This window comes from Sorex araneus, chromosome 1 (assembly GCF_027595985.1).
Source record: "Sorex araneus isolate mSorAra2 chromosome 1, mSorAra2.pri, whole genome shotgun sequence".
In the NCBI taxonomy this organism is placed as follows: domain Eukaryota; kingdom Metazoa; phylum Chordata; class Mammalia; order Eulipotyphla; family Soricidae; genus Sorex; species Sorex araneus.
Genome location: NC_073302.1, coordinates 633,239 through 650,499, shown reverse-complemented (window position 1 = coordinate 650,499; position 17,261 = coordinate 633,239). Strand labels below are relative to the sequence as shown.

At 64.7% G+C, this 17,261-nt stretch overlaps 2 protein-coding genes across 4 annotated transcripts; one reads left to right on the top strand and one right to left on the bottom strand.

The window, feature by feature from the left end:
* Positions 1 to 429: 429 nt before the first annotated feature.
* Positions 430 to 2,682, bottom strand: EDF1 (endothelial differentiation related factor 1). Its single transcript, XM_055124130.1, has 5 exons — positions 2,524 to 2,682; positions 1,344 to 1,395; positions 1,024 to 1,184; positions 838 to 931; positions 430 to 662 (listed from the first exon to the last, which is right to left on the bottom strand). The coding sequence occupies exons 1-5, from the start codon at positions 2,599 to 2,601 to the stop codon at positions 601 to 603; spliced, it is 447 nt and encodes a 148-aa protein (XP_054980105.1). The 5' UTR covers positions 2,602 to 2,682; the 3' UTR covers positions 430 to 600.
* Positions 2,683 to 9,154: 6,472 nt separating this feature from the next.
* On the top strand, positions 9,155 to 16,398 carry TRAF2 (TNF receptor associated factor 2). Of its 3 annotated transcripts, XM_004613247.2 has the most exons (11): positions 9,155 to 9,225; positions 11,275 to 11,490; positions 11,563 to 11,641; positions 11,714 to 11,812; positions 13,561 to 13,722; positions 13,978 to 14,052; positions 14,285 to 14,359; positions 14,730 to 14,999; positions 15,089 to 15,266; positions 15,346 to 15,494; positions 15,581 to 16,398. In XM_004613247.2, the coding sequence occupies exons 2-11, from the start codon at positions 11,303 to 11,305 to the stop codon at positions 15,797 to 15,799; spliced, it is 1,494 nt and encodes a 497-aa protein (XP_004613304.1). In that variant the 5' UTR covers positions 9,155 to 9,225; positions 11,275 to 11,302; the 3' UTR covers positions 15,800 to 16,398. The 3 variants fall into 3 exon arrangements, with proteins under 3 accessions (XP_004613304.1, XP_054980086.1, XP_054980085.1); XM_055124111.1 differs by lacking the exon at positions 13,978 to 14,052; XM_055124110.1 differs by having other exon boundaries at positions 11,275 to 11,641.
* The last annotated feature ends 863 nt before the right edge of the window (positions 16,399 to 17,261 follow it).

Below are 17,261 nucleotides of genomic sequence, written 5' to 3'. Positions count from 1 at the left end.
CAGGCCAGACTCAGTGTGGCCTTCGGGTAGCTGCAGATACAGGCCCCCGGCCCCACCCCTGCCTCCCACTCCACCGTGAACGGAGTCTAGTAGCCACCAGGACGCCCCTAGAAGCCAACCCAGGTCCCTGCACCCCCAGGCCCTGTGCCATCACTGACCTGGCCCCAAGCCCAGCCGCAATCTGCTCCCGACAGACACCGAGGCGGGGAGCCAGGTACAGACACAGCTGCCCACAGGCCAGAGGCCACAGCCGGGCTCACCCACACCCACACCCACACCCACACCGGCCTGGCTGACTCCACAGGCCTCTCAGCAGCGGCAGCTTCTGCGAGTAGCTCTGCAGCCCAGAGGTCCCGCCACAGGCAGACACCGAGAGGCGGGGGTCTCTGCCCCCCGCGGGGACGGGCAAGGACGGAGTCGAGAGAGGCAGACGCTTTGCAAGGTTTAGTGTGTTTTACAGGGGGACCAGGAAAGGGGTCCCCAGCGGCACGGCCGCCCTTGTTCCGCTCGGCCACGAGAGGAGGCCACGCTGGCGTCAGTGGCCAGAGGCCACCAGCCAGACGAGATCAGCCGGAACGCACTGACTCCGAGGCTTTGTGCTCATTTCGCCTTTGGCCCCTTCTCGATGGGCTTCCCGATGTCCTTCCCCCGGAGCTTGAGGCCTGGAAGGACCAGGGGGTCAGTCAGCACCTTTTCCGGACTGTGGGCCAACACCCTGCCTGGCTGGCACTCAGCACACCCAGGGTCACCTCTGCTCCCACCCCCACCCCAGGCAAGTGGGGACACTTCCCAGGGTGCCGGCCCTCAGCCACCACCTGGTAGGCCCAAAGGACTCACCGATGGCTCTCTCGATCTTGCCCAGAACCTGGTTATTAGGAATGGCCCGTCCACTCTCATAGTCAGCGATGACCTGCGGCTTCTCGTTGATTTTCTAAAGGACAGAGAACCCTCCCCACATGAGCCTCTCAAGAAACAGGGCGGCCTGCTAAAAGGTCGGTCCCCAGGCCCAGCCAGCACACTCACCGTGGCCAGGTCCTTCTGGGTCAGCCCCTTGCTCTGCCGGCCCTGCTGGATCACCTTGCCCACCTCCAGGGTCACCCGGTCGTGGTGCAGCTCCTCCGTCTCCCGGTCCAGCTTGGCCGTGTTCTTGGTGATGGAGTGCTGCTTATTCTGGCCAGCAGCCCCTGGGGCGCCAGGACAGGTCAGCACCCAGCCCAGGGCGGGCGGGGGCTTCCAAAAAAAGCCCGGGTGCTCACAACAAACTCCTGGCAGCAGGCATGCCCCCCGCCCCAGTCACTGCAGCCCCAGGCCCCCACCATTCTGCAAGGAAACAGAAAACCTACATTTCTTGGATGTCTCCACATCTTCTCCCCGTCTCTGAGCTGCTAAGATGGCCTGGAAACCAGAGAATGCGCTTTGGTCCACACAAACCCATCAGCAAGCACGAGACGTCACACACTGCTGCCAAACTCTGCCCACTCGTGCTTGGGTTTCGGGCCACACCCAGAGGTGCTCAGGGCCGAGTCCTGTGTGGGCTGGGTACTCTGTGCAGTGCCAGGGTCTGAACCCAGGTCAGCTGTATGCAAGGCAAAGCCCTTTCCCACCAGCCGACCTCTGCAACCCTTAGCTTTTATCTGAACAACAGCAGGCACGGCTTTGCTTTGCACACGGCCCACCCAGGTTCAATCCCCAGCACCCCATATGACCCCCAAGCTCTGCCACGGGTAATTCGTGAGCACAGGATCAGGAGTAAACTCTGAGCATCGCTGGGTGTGACCCTAAAACCAATTTCTTTTGTTTTGGGGGGCCACACCAGGTGGTGCTCAGGGCTCACTCCTAGCAGTGCTCTGTCAACCTATGGGATGACAGAGACTGAACCTGCCACATGCAAAACAAATACCATCCCACGTACTACTGCTCCAGCCCCAAAACCGGAAAAAAAACCTTGGATTTAATTTTAAAGCCCGGACAGTACAGCATTCACCAGGTCCGATGCCCGCCCTGCAGGAGTGATCCCCCTCCCCCAAATTCCTTCTCGCTGCTGGTGACAGCACCCAGGCCTCTGGTCACGTGTCAGGCGAGAGCTGCCACTCGCTGCGGGCTCAGCCCCGCCGCGGACCCCCCAGCGGCCGGCCCGGCCCTGCGCCCCAGCTGCTGGCGGAACCAGCGGAAGGCGCTTCCGGGGTGGCCCCGGGACGCCCTGAGGAGGCGCGGCTAGTAGCCCCCCTTCCCAGCGAGGTTCCCTTGTTTTCTGGCCTCACGCGCAACTGCGGCCAGTGCCCGCCGAGCCCCGCGCCCGGCCTGCGGCTGCCCCGCACCCAGCCAGAGCCAGAGAACAGCGGGCTCGGGGCGCGCGACGGGGCCCCAACCTCCGGCCGCACCCGCCTGCCCCGCCCGCGCCCCGCGCCCCGCCCAGGCCCGACCCCGACCCCGCGCCCCGCACCCGCCAGGCCCCGCGCCCCGCACCCGCCAGGCCCGGCCCCGCACCCCACCCCGCCCGCCCCGCGCCCCGCCGGGCCGCACCTGCTTGGACTTGGCCTGCGCGGCCGTGGGCCCCTTCTTGCGCAGCACCGTCACCGTGTCCCAGTCGCTCTCGGCCATGGCGGGTCCGTCCGGCGGCTCCGCGGCAGCTGCTCGAGCCCGGCGCGGCGACGCGACGTCCCGGCGCTTCCGGCGGCCCCGCCCCCGCCCCTCATTGGCCCGCGGGCCTGGGGGCGGGCACTTCCCGTGGCCCGGCGCCAATCCGCGCGCGGCTCAGGGAGGGGGCGGGGCGGGGCGGACGCCGCGGGGCGACGTCGGGCCGGGTGGGGGCGCTGCGGGCGCGGGGGCCCGCCGTGGGCGGTGGCTGGGGGGGGAACCGCCGTGGGGGCGGGGCGGGGGCGGCCCGCGGAGCGCGGCGGGGTGGCTGCGTCACGCGGGGGTCCGGGCCGGCGCCGGCAGCCGGGTGCCGAGGCGTGGGCGACGGGGACCTCGAAGGGAGCCGTGAATCGGCTCGAACCGTCTTTCCGTGGGTGGTGCCCACGCGGGGCCGGGGGTGCCCACGCGGGGCCGGGGCCGCCCCCGCCCGGCCCTGCTCGCTCCCCGGTCTGATGTCGCGTCTCCGCGATCCTGCCTGTTCTCTCCCTGAAACCCACATCGTGCTTTTACAGAATTATTCCACGGGAAAAAATGAATTCCGTGATTCTTTCTCTCGGTCGCACGGACTCTGCCTACGTAAGACCTGGGCCTCTACCAGAGACAGAGACGGAGAGGAGAAGGGGACGGGTCTCGCGACTGACAGGCGGGTCGCTGTGACAGCAGCGTCTGGGGTCAGACGGGGAATTTAGACCTTTGTGTTTGCACATTATTAATGCTGGTTCCCAGGCCGTAATGCCAGCACCATCACCGTGCATCTCCTGCCCGCACGCCGGCTGGGGTGGGCTCCAGCTTCCCTCCCGCCCCCAGGCCAAAGACCACCGCAACCTAGTACGCCATGCCCGAGGCCCCTCTCCACGCCTTCACGCGTTGGGACGGGCGTCACGCATGGGGGTACCGCAGAGGAACCCAGGTGTGTGTAACCCCGTCAACGGCCAACATCCAGAGACTTAAAAGCGGGCTCCCGGATAGCTTTATTTTTATTTTTTTTGCTTTTTTTTGGGTCACACGATGCTCAGGGGTTACTCCTGGCTTTGCACTCAGGAACCACTCCTGGCGGTGCTTGGGGGACCATATGGGATGCCAGGGATCGAACCCGGGTCGGCCGCGTGCAAGGCAAACGCCCTACCCACTGTGCTATCGCTCCGGCCCTCCCGGATAGCTTTAGCCTACTTCTCCCCCTGGGAGAGACTGGCAGGCGTCTGTCCCACGTGGGACAGCCTCGCAGGCTTCCCATGGTGTATCCATATGCTAAAGCCAGTAACAGGCTGGATCCCATTCCCTTGGGAGGGCAATGTCGCCCTCGAGAGAGACTTCTGAGATCTCAGGGGAGGGACGAATGGAGAGGTTTCTGAGCCCGCGCGAGAAATCGACGATTAACAGGATTTCGTGATTGTGATCACCAGAGCACCACTCCTCTCCCTCAGGGGCCCCCATGCCCCCACTTTTGTGGGTCAGTTCTCCCCTTGTGTTGCCTTTGGCCTTTCACTGCTACCTCAGTCTCTTTTTTTATTATTATTTTTTAAGACTTTGAAAATTGCTCTTATTTTTACTATATAAGAAACAAACAAAAAAAAAAGAAACTGAGATAATTGGAATAGAATCAGCAAATTATTTATTCAAACTGGTTTTCAAATTGTTCTATTCATAGCAATAGGTCTTAATCTGAATCCTAAGCATATGAGACTGAGAATTTAGAGACAAGGAAAATTAAATAAAATTTTGGACTATTTTTGGTGAGTCTAGAGAAACCAGGCAGTGGGAAGGAGGGAAAAAGGACAACGTTCTCTTAAGATTTACCTAATCTGGGGGCTGGAGCGATAGCACAGCGGGTAGGGCGTTTGCCTTGCACACGGCCAACCCGGGTTCTAATCCCAGCATCCCATATGGTCCCCTGAGCACCGCCAGTAGTAATTCCTGAGTGAAGAGCCAGGAGTAACCCCTGTGCATTGCCGGGTGTGACCCAAAAAGAAAAAAAGATTTACCTAATCTTTAGAATCCAGATTTTTTACATAAAGCCATGATATAGATGATAGACATGCAATAAATCTTCACTCGTTGTGTCTCTTCAAGCCCCACATGTGAGAGATCCTGCTGCTTATCCCTCTCCTCCGACTGACTCCACTCGCATGACACACTCTAGTTTCATCCATGTCAAGGCGGCTTGTATGATTTTGTCCTTTCTGCATAGTATTCCAGTGTGCATATACACCAGAACTTTTTCTTTAATTTTGGTTTTGAGTCACACCTGGTGGTGGTCAGGGCTTTCCCTGGCTCTGCGCCCAAGGACCATTCCTGGTGGGACAACAGGGATCAAACCCATTTTCCACACTGAAGGCAAATGAATTCTTGCTCATTCCTCTCTTTCTCTGTCCTCATGTCTAAGAAAACTTATTTCAGCAAAAACTATTTGGGCCACAGAGATGGTGCGGTGGGTAGGATGCTTGCCTTGCACACCGCCGACCCAGGTTTAACCCCTGACATCCCATAGGGTCCCTGGTCACACAAGGAGTGATTCCTGAGTACAGAGCACAGCTGGCCCCAAACCAAAAATAAATAATAGAAACTTGGCTCAGAATTTAAAAAAAAAACTATCTTGCTTCACTAATAGAAAAAAGCAACCCGTTTCTGTCCTGAGTGCACCACCACCGTTCCTCCCCAGGGCCGGTCAGATTGAAACTGATCCCACCACACAGTGGCCCCCTCCGGCTCATCAGCTCTTCTGAGGAGCGTTATTCTGGGAACCGCATGGGTGGATACAGGCTCGTCCTCTTGCGGCAGGCTCGCCACCACCTCCCACTGTCGTCCTCCAGGCTTGTCTGCTGTGCGGCTGTTAGACTTTCCTCCCCTTTTAGTGTGGAGCCAGTGTCCTCCCCAGGCTCAGACCCCGGCACGGCCCTTGTGGGAACGCTGCTGTGCGCTCAGTCCAGCCTCCGGCAGGGGGCTGCAGATGCCGTGACACCACCCAGTGTCCCCCCTTTGGTATTACTGTTGGGGGCGGGGAGTCACGTGTGTGGTTGCGGTGTACCGGACATGACATGTTCTGTGGTGGGGTGGGAGTCCGAGCGGCAGGAATCGCCCTGGGTGTGTGGGGTCCCTGTCTGTCTAGAGGCACCCCTCCGGGTGCTGAGCGGGGCGCTGACAAGGCTGCCAAAGGAAACCCAGTGTGGGGACCAAACTCCGGGCCTCACCGCCAGGCATGGGCCCCCTGGCTCCGGGACATGTCTCAGGTCCCTTCTGCTGGCCACAGTGGCCTCGGCATGGCCAGCTGCTGATCTGCTGGCTTGGACATCTGGAGGACAGAGCAGTGGCCCCTGGGCTGTGAGCTGCAGGCCTGGCGCCCAGGGATGTTGAACGCCGTGCCCGGGGGCATTTGTGCGTCTTCCTTGTAGGATTGCCCATTTTATACCATACAATTGTATGCCACAGCCAGCAGCACTCAAGAATCACTACTGGGGGCTGGAGAGATAGCACAGCGGGGAGGGCGTTTGCCTTGCACTCGGCCGACCCAGGTTCAATTCCCAGCATCCCATATGGCCCCCTGAGCACCGCCAGGGGTGATTCTTGAGTGCATGAGCCAGGAGTGACCCCTGTGCATTGCCAGGTGTGACCCAAAAAAGCCAAAAAAAAAAAAAAAAAAGAATCACCCCTGGTAGAACTCTGGGGATTGTATGGGGTGCCGGGGATTGAATATCTTGGCTGACCCCGTGCAAAGCAAGTGCACTACCCACTGTGCTATTTCTCTGGCCCATTGAGCTGGTTTTTTAGTTTGTGCCTGGCTGAGGGTATAAACTTGCTTTCAGAGGTGGGGAGCCAGTTTTCCCAGCAGAGCCTGGGGAGGCAAGGAAGGGCAGTGACAGGAGGCAGGCCCAGGGTCAAACCCCCTGGGCTGGGGTCCCAAACTCAGGGGCTAGCAAGCTGGCAGGTGGGCACCCCACCAAGAGCAGCAGAGGTGCTGGAGGGGTGATCCCCAGGGTGCCCTGGAGCCTCCCAGGTGTTCCCCAGCCAGGCTGGTGGGGCAGAGCCGTGTGTGTGTGTGGGGGGGCGGACAGGGAGCCTGCAGGGCGCACAGGCTCTGGAGGTGGGCAGGCGGGAGAAGCTGAAGCTGCTGTGGCCCTGTCCTGGGAAGGCCTGCAGGGCGGGGTGGGGGCTGCTTGCCCACAGGGCCCCCAGTGGTGTGACTGGAGGCGAATGGAAAACCCGCGGATATCTTGGCTAGCTTGTCTCCCAGGTGGGGGAATTTGGGGTGATCTGGGTTTTCTTCCGGTACTTTTTGGTGTTTTCCGGTGACCTGCTGCTGTGGCCAGGGCCACAGGAAGAATGACGTCACCATGAGAATGTGTGGCCTGGGGGGACACGCCCCCAGCACGCACCATGCAAACTGGTGCACACACGTGTGGAACGTTCTTTCCCGCCGCCCAGGACTGTGTGAGATTCCCTGCAGGGTCCAGTGAAGCTCCCCTGACCTGGGGTGAGGCTGCGTGGGTGGTCGCTCCACACCCCATTGCTCCTTCCTGCCGTGGGGGAGGCTGGGGCCCCTCCAGGCACTCCAGGAGCCCCAGGCAGGTCTGGGTGAAGACTGGCTGCCTTATAAGGCACCCCAAAAGCCAAGGGTGGGGGCAGCGGGGTTCCCATGTCTGCGTCCTTCCTGCCTGAGAGCCTAAAGTAGCAGGTGAGGGCTGGGCTGGCTGCACAGAGGGCACAAGGGGGCGGCCACATCTGTACCCAGCCCAGGGACAGCTGATGGGGCCTCTCAGGCAGGGGGCCTCTGGCATCCCCTGGAACCCACTGGCTCACCCCTGCCCCCCCAGCTGGCTCCCCGTGGGCTGCAGTTTCACTTTCTTTCTGGCAGGGAGGAAACTGCACGGGAATCCCCTGAGCTGCCTAGCGAGCGGGTGGTGACTCACCCCTTCCCCGGCAGCAGGGCTGCCCGCCCGGATCTGGAGAGAAGCACCCCCAGGTTCTTGCTGGGCTTCTGGTGGGTTCTCAGGGAAGGCCCTGGCTCCTACCGGGTCAGCTCAGCCCCAGGGGCCCCCAGCATGCCGGCTGCAGCCACCAAGCTCCGAGGACGTGGGACTCTGCCTCCTTGGCATCCCAGGAATGTGGTGCTTCGGAGAGGGGAATTCCGGCTCCAAACAAAGTCAGGATTTATGCAGGGTGCCAGCCCTTTAAATCACTCTGACGCCCATTCGCTTTCCAGTTATTCCATTCCGGTCTGTCCTTCCCTGTGTCTCGGGGTGGAGGCCCAGAGAGAGCAGCCACCTTAGTGAGGACGTCACTCCTGGGAAGCTCCTTCCCCTTCACTCACAGAAAACAAGAACCGGCCCCAAGCCCTCACAAGGGGCAGCCGGCTGTTCCTTGGGGCTTAGCAAGGCCAAGAGAATCCCTGGACGACTGAGCCCCCCCCCCCATCCAGCCTCCTCCCAGGGCTCTTTTGTCTTTACTTTTTTCTTCTTTTTTGGCTTTTAGGCCACGCCCAACTGTGCTGAGGGCTTAACTGCTGGCTCTGAATGTAAAGACCATTCCTGGTGGTGCTGGGAGGACCATATGGGGTTCCAGGGATTGAATCCAGGTTAACCGTGTGCCAGGTGAATGTACTCAGGGCTGGAGAGATAGAGCAGTGGGGAGGGTGCGTGCCTTACACATGGCTGAACTGAGCTCCATCCCTGGCATCTCATATAGTGCCCCAAGTACAGCCAGGAGTGACGCCTGAGTGCAGAGGTAGGAGTTACCCCGAAGCATCGCCAAGTGAAGCCCCCACAAAACAAAACCAAGCAAACAACAACAAACCCTGCGGTACTCACTGTCCTATGGGCCAGCCTCTAGCTTCTTTCTGGCCTAGGCTACAGCCTCCTCTCTAGATAATGTTTCCCTATTTCCATGTGTTTGCAAGAAAAACTGTGGTTGTATCTTTGGGGAGTGTATGTGTGAGCGTGGCTTGTAAAATCCACATTACGTTAATGTCATCATTGAAATTCTTTTTCTTTTTTCGTTTTTATTTGGTTTCTGTGTTGCCGCTGGCTCTGCTCTCAGGGACCCTGTGGGCCGGGCCGGGGCGTGCAGAGAGAATAGCTCACGACTGGCGCTATTTTGAGTCTGATTCGGCCCTTCAGCTCCGGTGCCGTAATCCCTCTGACGCTGCAGAGCCTCCCCAGTGCGACCCAAACGAGGGCTCGGCTCTGGGCACGCTCCGGGCGGCCCGGCGCCCTGGGCCTCGCTCCGGGTTTGGGTCAGGAGACGGGACGCGCGTCCGGGCGGAGCGACCCAGCGCTGGGCCAGCGTGGGCCAGCATCAGGCAGCCTGCCGGACTCGGCGTGCTAGCGGCCGCCGACTTAAGTACCCGCGCCGCGACCGGCCAGCCAATCGGCGCCCGCAGCGGCTGCCTGAGCGGGCCTGGTAGGCCCGCGCGCCCGCCCGTCAGGAGGGCAGACTGGGGCAGGGCAGGAGTTTGACCAATCGGCGCCCGCTGCGGCTGCCTGAGCGCGCCTGGTAGGCCCGTGCGCCCGTCCGTCAGCGGGCTCGGGGTGGGCCCGCGGTGGCGGCGGCGGCGGCCGACTGGCGCTCAGTTCCGGGCGCGCGGCTAGTGTGGGGGTGAGTCAGGGTCGTGGGGGTCGTGCCGCGTCAGGGTCTGGGGTCGCGCCGGGTGTCTGGGGCCGCGGGGCTGTCGGGCGGGGGCGAGGCGGGCGCCCGCGGGCGGGAGCCGGAAGCCGAAAGTCGCGGGGCCCCGCGGAGAGTTGGCGGGCCCGGGGCGGGGTCGCGCGGGGTCGCCGGGGTCGCCGGGGTCGCGGGACCCGCCCGGACCCGCCCGAGCCCGCCCGAGCCTGCCCGGACCCGCCGGGGGGACGAGACCCGGCCCGCGCGGCGGGAAGTCCCCGCGCCGTCCAGGCGGTCAGTGCGGGTCAGCGGGCAGGCCCCGGCCCCGCCCGTGAGCGCCGCGCGCCCGCCGGTCCTGACCCCGGCGCGGCCGCCGGCCCCTGGCGCGGGTGGGCGCCGAGAAAGCGCCTTCCTTGTCCTTAGCGGGGACCGACGGCCAGGCCGCCCCGACGGAGCCGGGCGCCCAGCGGAGAGGGCCCGGCCGCCCTTTCTGTTTCGTCCCGAGCCGCGCGGGGCCCGGAGTCGCTCCGCGGGGGCGGGGCGCGTGCAGGGGTGCGGGGGCTGCGCGGCGTCCACGCAGCGGGGGACGGGCAGTCAGGAAGGCAGCGCGGGAGCCCGGACGGGCATGGTGCAGGGCGCCCGGGACAGCCCCGTCCCTCCCATCCACGCCCAGGGACAAGCTGGAGCGCGGCAGAACTGGAACCTGCGGGAAAGGGGAACTGGGGGCCCATCTCCAGGCCGGGAGTCTGCGGGTGGGCTCGGGAGTGGCCCCTGAGCATGTTGGGGTCTGGTGCAAAAAAGGGGAGGTGCTGCCGTCCCACCCAGCGCCGGCTCTCTGGACCCCCACCCCGGCGGCGCCCACCCGTGATTCACACTTATTCCTGGCTCTGAACTCAGGGATCACTCCCAGGGGACTGCGGGGTTGGGGCCGGGTCAGCCACAGGCAGGCTAGCCCCGAGGCTCTCCAGCGTGTCCGGCCCCTGTGTGGGTGTGCGGACAGGGGCAGTCACTGTTTCCTGTCCCCTAGGGACTGACCCAGGGGCAGATGCTCGGGCATGGAGCCCTCAGGCTGCTCCCCTGAGTTGGTTTCATTTGGCTAGTTTGTTTGTTTGGGCCACACCTGGCAGTGCTCAGGGCTTACTCTTGGCTGTGCACTCAGGGATCACTCCTAGTGGGTTCAGGGGACTGTACCCGGTGCTGGAATCCAGCCTGGGTGAGCTGCATGCAAGGCACACACCCTTCCCACTGGACTGTGTCCAGCCCCCTCTTTGATTTAATTGTTTTGGCTTTGGGTCACACCCGGCAGTGCTTCTGGCACTGCACTCGGGAATCACTCCTGGTGGTGCTCAGAGGACCTTATGGGGTGCTGGGGATGGAATCCGGGTCAGCCCCCCCCATCTGTCCCTCCCCCAGTTTAGGCAGGGCCCAGGGTGGTGGTGAGAGGTTGGCTGGTGCCACCCTTGGTGCCCTCAGGCGCCACGTTTTGGGGCCTCATGGCATGTGAGATGGGGGCGTGGGCCACACTCCAGGCTCTGTCAGGGGGCCGCTTACCTGGGGGAAGGGAAGGTGTCAGCTTGTGTGGAGCAACCCTCGCCCCCCCTTCTGTTCTCTGTCAGCTCCGCAGTGCGGGGCTGGGCCCCGTGTGGTCCCGGCAGCGGGCAGTGGGTGGGCTGGCGTCAGGCCTGGGCTGCAGGTGAGCACGGGTGCCGTGGCATCCCAGGGGGCCGACAGCAGTCGGGCCACAGAGGCAGGGAGCACCCAGACGACTGTCCACTCTGATCAGGGCAGCTGAGGGGCTGGACGTGCCTCTCGGGCTGCCGCGCCGTCAGGACTCGGCCCACGTTGTGGCTGGGAACACGGGCCATGGTGATGGGGCTCAGACGACGTGCCACAGGCCTGGCCGGCTGCACTCTGGGGCCATGGGCTGGGCACGCAGCCCCCAGCCTGGGCCCGCTCTGTGCTTCCTGGGGGCTGCTTGAGGACTCAGGGCGGCCAGTGGGCAGAGCCCGCTGGCCTCTCCTCACTCTGACCTGCTCCCCCTCCCAGGCCAGGACGACCACGGGGTCTCAGCCTCATGGCTGTGGCCAGCGTGACGCCCCCGGCCTCCCTGGACGCGCAGCTGCCCGGCTTCTCGAAGGCGCTGCTGGACGCGAGGCTGGAGGAGAAGTACCTGTGCTCCGCCTGCAGGAACGTGCTGCGCCGGCCCTTCCAGGCCCAGTGCGGCCACCGCTACTGCTCCCACTGCCTGGCCAGCATCCTCAGGTGCGCCCCCCCCCACCCCCCCGCCCCCACTCCCCCCTCCCCCCGGGCTCAAGCTCTGCGTCGTCCCCGCAGCTCGGGGCCTCAGAACTGTGCCGCCTGCGTGCACGAGGGCATCTACGAGGAGGGCGTCTCCGTCCTGGAGAGCAGCTCGGTGAGTCGCGGGCTGCGGGCGGGCCGGGCCGGGCCACGCGTCCCCGGGCCTCACGCGGTGTGCTTTCCCCAGGCCTTCCCCGACAATGCCGCCCGCAGGGAGGTGGAAAGCCTGCCGGCCGTCTGCCCCAACCAGGGCTGCAGCTGGAAGGGGACCCTGAAGGACTACGAGGTAGGGCCCTGCGGTCAGGTGCAGCCGGCCTTCCTGCTGCTGAGGGCTCCCCGTGGCCTTGCTCTGGGGGCCGTGCCCCTGGGCTCTGGTCACCGGGACCTACCAGACCAACGACACCACATCCCACGCCCACGGCGGGGTCAACATGGCCCGGAGGACTGACGGCCTGGGTGGCTGCCCTCAGAGGCCTGCAGGCTGGACCCGCGTGGTCACTAGCTCAGCTGCTGCCTGCGCCTGCTCTGGCCGCAGTGGGCCACCGTCCAGGCAGGGACCCTGCCGGGCTGGGGGAGCCCTGAGACCAGTGCAGCTGGGGGAGGATGCGGGCTGGGCCCTGGGGCCTGCAGAACCCCCAGCCCCACTCTTGGGGCCTCGGTTGCCTCCAGAGGGAGCCGGGGACTGGGGACGCAGCCGTGGACGTCAGGCACGTGGGTGTGTCGGGAAGTCCCTGGCACCGAGTGCTTGGAAAGTCCCCGAGGGCGCCTGGGAAGCTTGGCCCAGCCAGGCGGTGGCGCCGTGGTGCCGTGGAGGCTGGGAGAGGCCTGGTGGGTGCTTCGCGGCTGGACAACACCTGAGAGCGGGCAGCGAGTCCTGCGGGCTCAGGGCTCCTGGGAGCCAGCCGCAAGGGCAGCCTGGTTCCTGCTGGACGGCAGCTGGTTCTGGGGCAGTGTCCCGGAGTCTCCAAAGCTGGGTTTTGAGTGGCCGGCGACTGGCATAGGATCGAGTGGTCAGCGGTGCTCAGCCTTGCCTCTGTGTCCCCCGACTGTGGCCACTCCTGGGCAGGTCTCTCAGAGCCGCCCTCACCCCTGACGCACTGCACGGCTGCTCCCAGCCAGTGGTGACTCCAGTTCCCGGGGCTGAGGGAACACTGTGTGCCCTGCGTGTGCCCGCGTGGGGGCGCCTGCCGGGACGGCCAGTGTGTCCCTGTTCCGGCAGATTCCAGGGGCTCTGGCCGCAGCTCTGAAACTTCCAAGAGCCGGCTCAGCAGGGCAGCTGAGGCTCCACCAGCACTTGGCCCTGCAGCCCGTGAACCTGGGTGCCGTGCAGGACCCCGGGGTAGCCGTCACAGCGTGTATCCCAGAGCCAGCATGGCCCACCCTATTCTCCGTGAGCCCCCTGCCAGCTGCCTGTCGTGGGCGGCCACAGCTTCAAGCAAGGCTCTTCCTAGCCCCTGGAGACCTGCCCCAACCACACACACAGACACACACAGACACACACACACACACACACACACACACACACACACACACACACACACACACACACACACTCTCTCTCTCTCGCAGCTTCAAGCAAGGCTCTTCCTAGCCCCTGGAGACCTGCCCCAACCACACACACAGACACACACACACACACACACTCTCGCAGCTTCAAGCAAGGCTCTTCCTAGCCCCTGGAGACCTGCCCCAACCACACACACAGACACACACACACACACACCCTCACAGCTTCAAGCAAGGCTCTTCTTAACCCTGGAGACCTGCCCCAAACACACACACACACTCTCTCTCTCTCTCTCTCTCTCTCTCTCTCTCTCTCGCCCTTCTGCTCTCTGGCCCCTGCCTTTCTTCATCTCCCCTGACCTCGGCTCACTGGCTTGGTGGCCTGAGAGTCTTGACCCTCCTCTTCATCCAGCCTGGGGTGGAGGGAGAGGGCACCCTGCTCTCAGACTGGCAGGACAGGCGGGCAGCCCCTCGCACGCACTCGTCCGCCCCAGCCCTGCCCGCTGAGCCTTTGTCCCTTTGTTGCAGAGCAGCCACGAGCGCCACTGCCCGTTCTTGCTGACTGAGTGCCCGGCCTGCAAGGGCCTGGTGCGCCTGTGCGACAGGGAGCAGCACGCAGGGCACGAGTGTCCGGAGAAGAGCCTCAGCTGCGGGCACTGCCGGGCACCCTGCTCCAGGGCCGACCTGCAGGTGAGGGTGGGCAGGAGGAGTCTGGGGTGGGCGTGTCCCCCCGACTGTCTGCCGAGTGCTACAGCCTCGGCTTCTCCGCCGACCCGGGAGGCGCCGGCCCCTGTGCACCCAGGGCTCGCGTCCCATGGGCCTGTGGCCGGGCACTGGGCACTGCCACGGTGCCCTGTGGCTCCTGCTCCCTCGGAGGAGGGACCCCGCGAGCGGGCGCGAGCGGGGGTTGGTGGCCTCTGAGTGCAGCCACCGTCTCGGCTGCAGGCGCACCAGGATGTCTGCCCCCAGTTCCCCGTGAGCTGCGACAGCTGTGGCCAGCAGAAGATTCCGAGGGACCGAGTGAGCTCGGCAGCGGGCGGCCGTGGGGGTCTATGATGGGGGCAGGAAGGAGGGCGGGGAGACCCTTGGGTGAGCTGCAGCGGCTCTGCCTCCCTGAGTCGGGGCCTGGGGGCACTGCCGCTGACCTCTGACTTGCCCGTGCAGCTGCCCAGTGAGGGGGGCCGGGGGGCAGCGTCGGGCAGCCCCTCGCACGCACTCGTCGTGTGAGGCCGCCTGAGTTCCTGCCCTGCAGTTACAGGAGCACCTGCAGACCTGTGGCCAGGGCCGAGTCCCCTGCAGGTTCCAGGCTGTCGGCTGCCCGGAGCTGGTGAGTCTGCAGGGCCTGTGCCCCAGTGGCCATGCTGGACCCGCTGCCCAGCCAGTGCAGGGGGTGCTGGGTACCCCTCTGCTGCCACCGGACCCTGGGGCTCACAGCTGAGCGGGGCGTTCTCCACCCAGCTCTCTGCGCCTTGGCGGGCGCTGCTGGCTCTGGCGGGTCTGTCTGAGCTACGGGCCGCTCCCGGGGGCCTGTGGGGAGGGTGGCGTGAGCCCCCTTGGGAAGAGTCCGGGGGGCCGGGGGTCTTGTCTGCAGAGTTAACTGCGCGGGGCAGGGGCGCAGCCGTGAGCTCGAGGCAGGGCACTGGGGGGCCTTGTCCCTGCTCCCTCTGGGCCGACGGCTCCGGCTGCTGCCCACACAGGTGGACAGCGAGGGGCAGGTGGAGCACGAGGTGCAGAAGCTGCGGGAGCACCTGTCGATGCTGCTGGGTGGCCTCCTGGAGGGCCAGTGCCCGCCCGGCCCAGACCCGCAGCTGGCCCAGCGCTGTTTCTCGCTGGAGCGGAAGGCCGCCACCTTCGAGAACATCGTCTGCGTCCTCAACCGGGAGGTGGAGAGGGCAGCCATGACCGCTGAGGCCTGTGGCCGGCAGCATCGGCTGGACCAGGAGCGGATGGAAGCCCTGAGTAACAAGGTCCGTGTGCCTGGGGTCGCGGGCGGCTGTGGGCTCCCTCGGGGTCCTGGGGCAGGAGCGTCTGGACAGGGGTGTCCCGGGCGCGGCAGGTGCAGCAGCTGGAGCGGAGCGTGGGCCTGAAGGACCTGGCCATCGCCGAGCTGGAGCAGAAGGTCCGCGAGCTCGAGGCCTCCACCCACGACGGCGTCTTCATCTGGAAGATCTCCGACTTCGCGCGCAAGCGGCAGGAGGCGGTGGCCGGCCGCACGCCCGCCATCTTCTCCCCAGGTGCGGCCCGCTCAGGGTCAGGGAGGGGTGGGCGAGCCCCGGGCAGCGGCTCACCCGCCGCCCGCCCGCCGGCCCGCAGCCTTCTACACCAGCAGGTACGGCTACAAGATGTGTCTGCGCATCTACCTGAACGGTGACGGCACAGGCCGCGGAACCCACCTATCCCTGTTCTTCGTGGTCATGCGGGGCCCCCACGACGCCCTCCTGCGCTGGCCTTTCAACCAGAAGGTGGGGGCTGGGCGGCGCCTGCCCAGGGCAGGGACCCGGGCAGCCCGGCACTGGCCGTGACCCTGCTGTTGTGGGGATGCCTGCAGGTCACGCTGATGCTGCTGGACCACAACAACCGGGAGCATGTCATCGACGCCTTCAGGCCTGACGTGACCTCGTCCTCCTTCCAGAGGCCGGTCAGCGACATGAACATTGCCAGCGGCTGCCCGCTTTTCTGCCCCGTCTCCAAGATGGAGGCCAAGAATTCGTATGTGCGCGACGATGCCATCTTCATCAAGGCCATCGTGGACCTGACAGGGCTGTAGCTGCCGCCCTCCTCGGTGCGGGAACCTGCCCCCTGGGCATGGGGGGCTCCAGTACTGTAGCGCACTGGGTGCATCTCAGGAGCGGCCCTCCTCTTCTGGAACGTTCTAACGGAAACAGGTTTCCTTCCTGGCCCGAAGACCTGGGTCCCTGCACCCTCGGTTAGACCAGTTGGAGCCTGCATCTGGGTAGAGGGAGGGTCACTGGGCTCAGGTCCTGGTGTGGACACTGGACACCTGTGACTGACCCTGTTATGGCCAGGTGGTAAGGGGGCCAGGGGAGACGACTGTAGCTATGTGGCTGCTCAAGCTAAGAGGGCAGTCGAGTGGGGTGGCCACGAGACCCCCGTGGGGCAGCCCTGTGGTGCCAGCCTCGCGCTTTCTCATTAAAAGGAGCTGAAGATGGGGCTGGAGCACAGCGGGTAGGGCGTTTGCTTTGCACGCGGCTGACCCGGGTTTGATGCCCAGCATCCCATATGGTCCCCTGAGCACCGCCAGGAGTAATTCCTGAGTGCAGAGCCAGGAGTAACCCCTGTGCATCACCGGGTGTGACCCAAGAAGCAAAAAAACAAAAATAAAAGGAGTCTCGGGAACTGCCTGGCTCCCTGCTATCCCTGATGCCGCCCTGCCCACCTCCCTGCACCCCTCGGGACTTCCCCCTCTGGGTATCTCGGAGTTCATCTCCAGACCTTGCCCGTCTGTAGGCGCCCTGGCTTCCTGGCGGCCGTAGGGTTCCTCCCCACGTGGTGGGTCTCTGCACTGGACCAGCTTGCAGAGCCCGCGTGCAAGGGACAGCTGGTGGCTGCCTGCCGGGTACATGGTGCCAGGACGGAGATGGACCCTCAGCCCCAGGCGCCAGCCCATGCAAGGGTGTCGCCTCCCCACCGGGGCCTGGCCTGGATGCGATTCCTGGGCACACCCTGATTGCACTTGGGACCCCTTCCTGGGGCTTCGCCAATTGGGGGTGTCCCCAAGTGGGCTGTTTGTCCCACAGCGGGCGGGATCGACGTTCCTGAGAAGGGTGCAGCTGTCCTGTGCACAGAGCTCGGGGCCCCCACCCCTCTGCGGTGCCCCGCTCCACGGGCCTACCCACCTCCCGCCTGGACACCCACAAGCCGTGTCTCTCCCCGTCTGGCCCTGGCTCCGCACATGCTGGGGACGCATGGTGCTGGGCTCGTCGTCCCCTTCTTGGGGCCACAGAGACAGTGGGTAATGGCCAGGGTTTGAAAGGGCCCAGCCACTGCCCAGTGCAGCATGTGGTGTGAAGGCACAGGAGCTGGCCAGCTGCTCCCCATCTCAGGAGGTGGACAGAGGACAGTGGTCAGGGCCTGAGCTGTGTGGCCCTCGCGTCCCCCCCCCCCCCGTTCCTCCTGCTGAGGCCTGGACACTGCCTGCCCTCTGGCTGTGCAGGGGTAGGGCTGTCCCAGGCTGACCCTCTTCTGGCCCAAGTTGATGGCTGACTGGG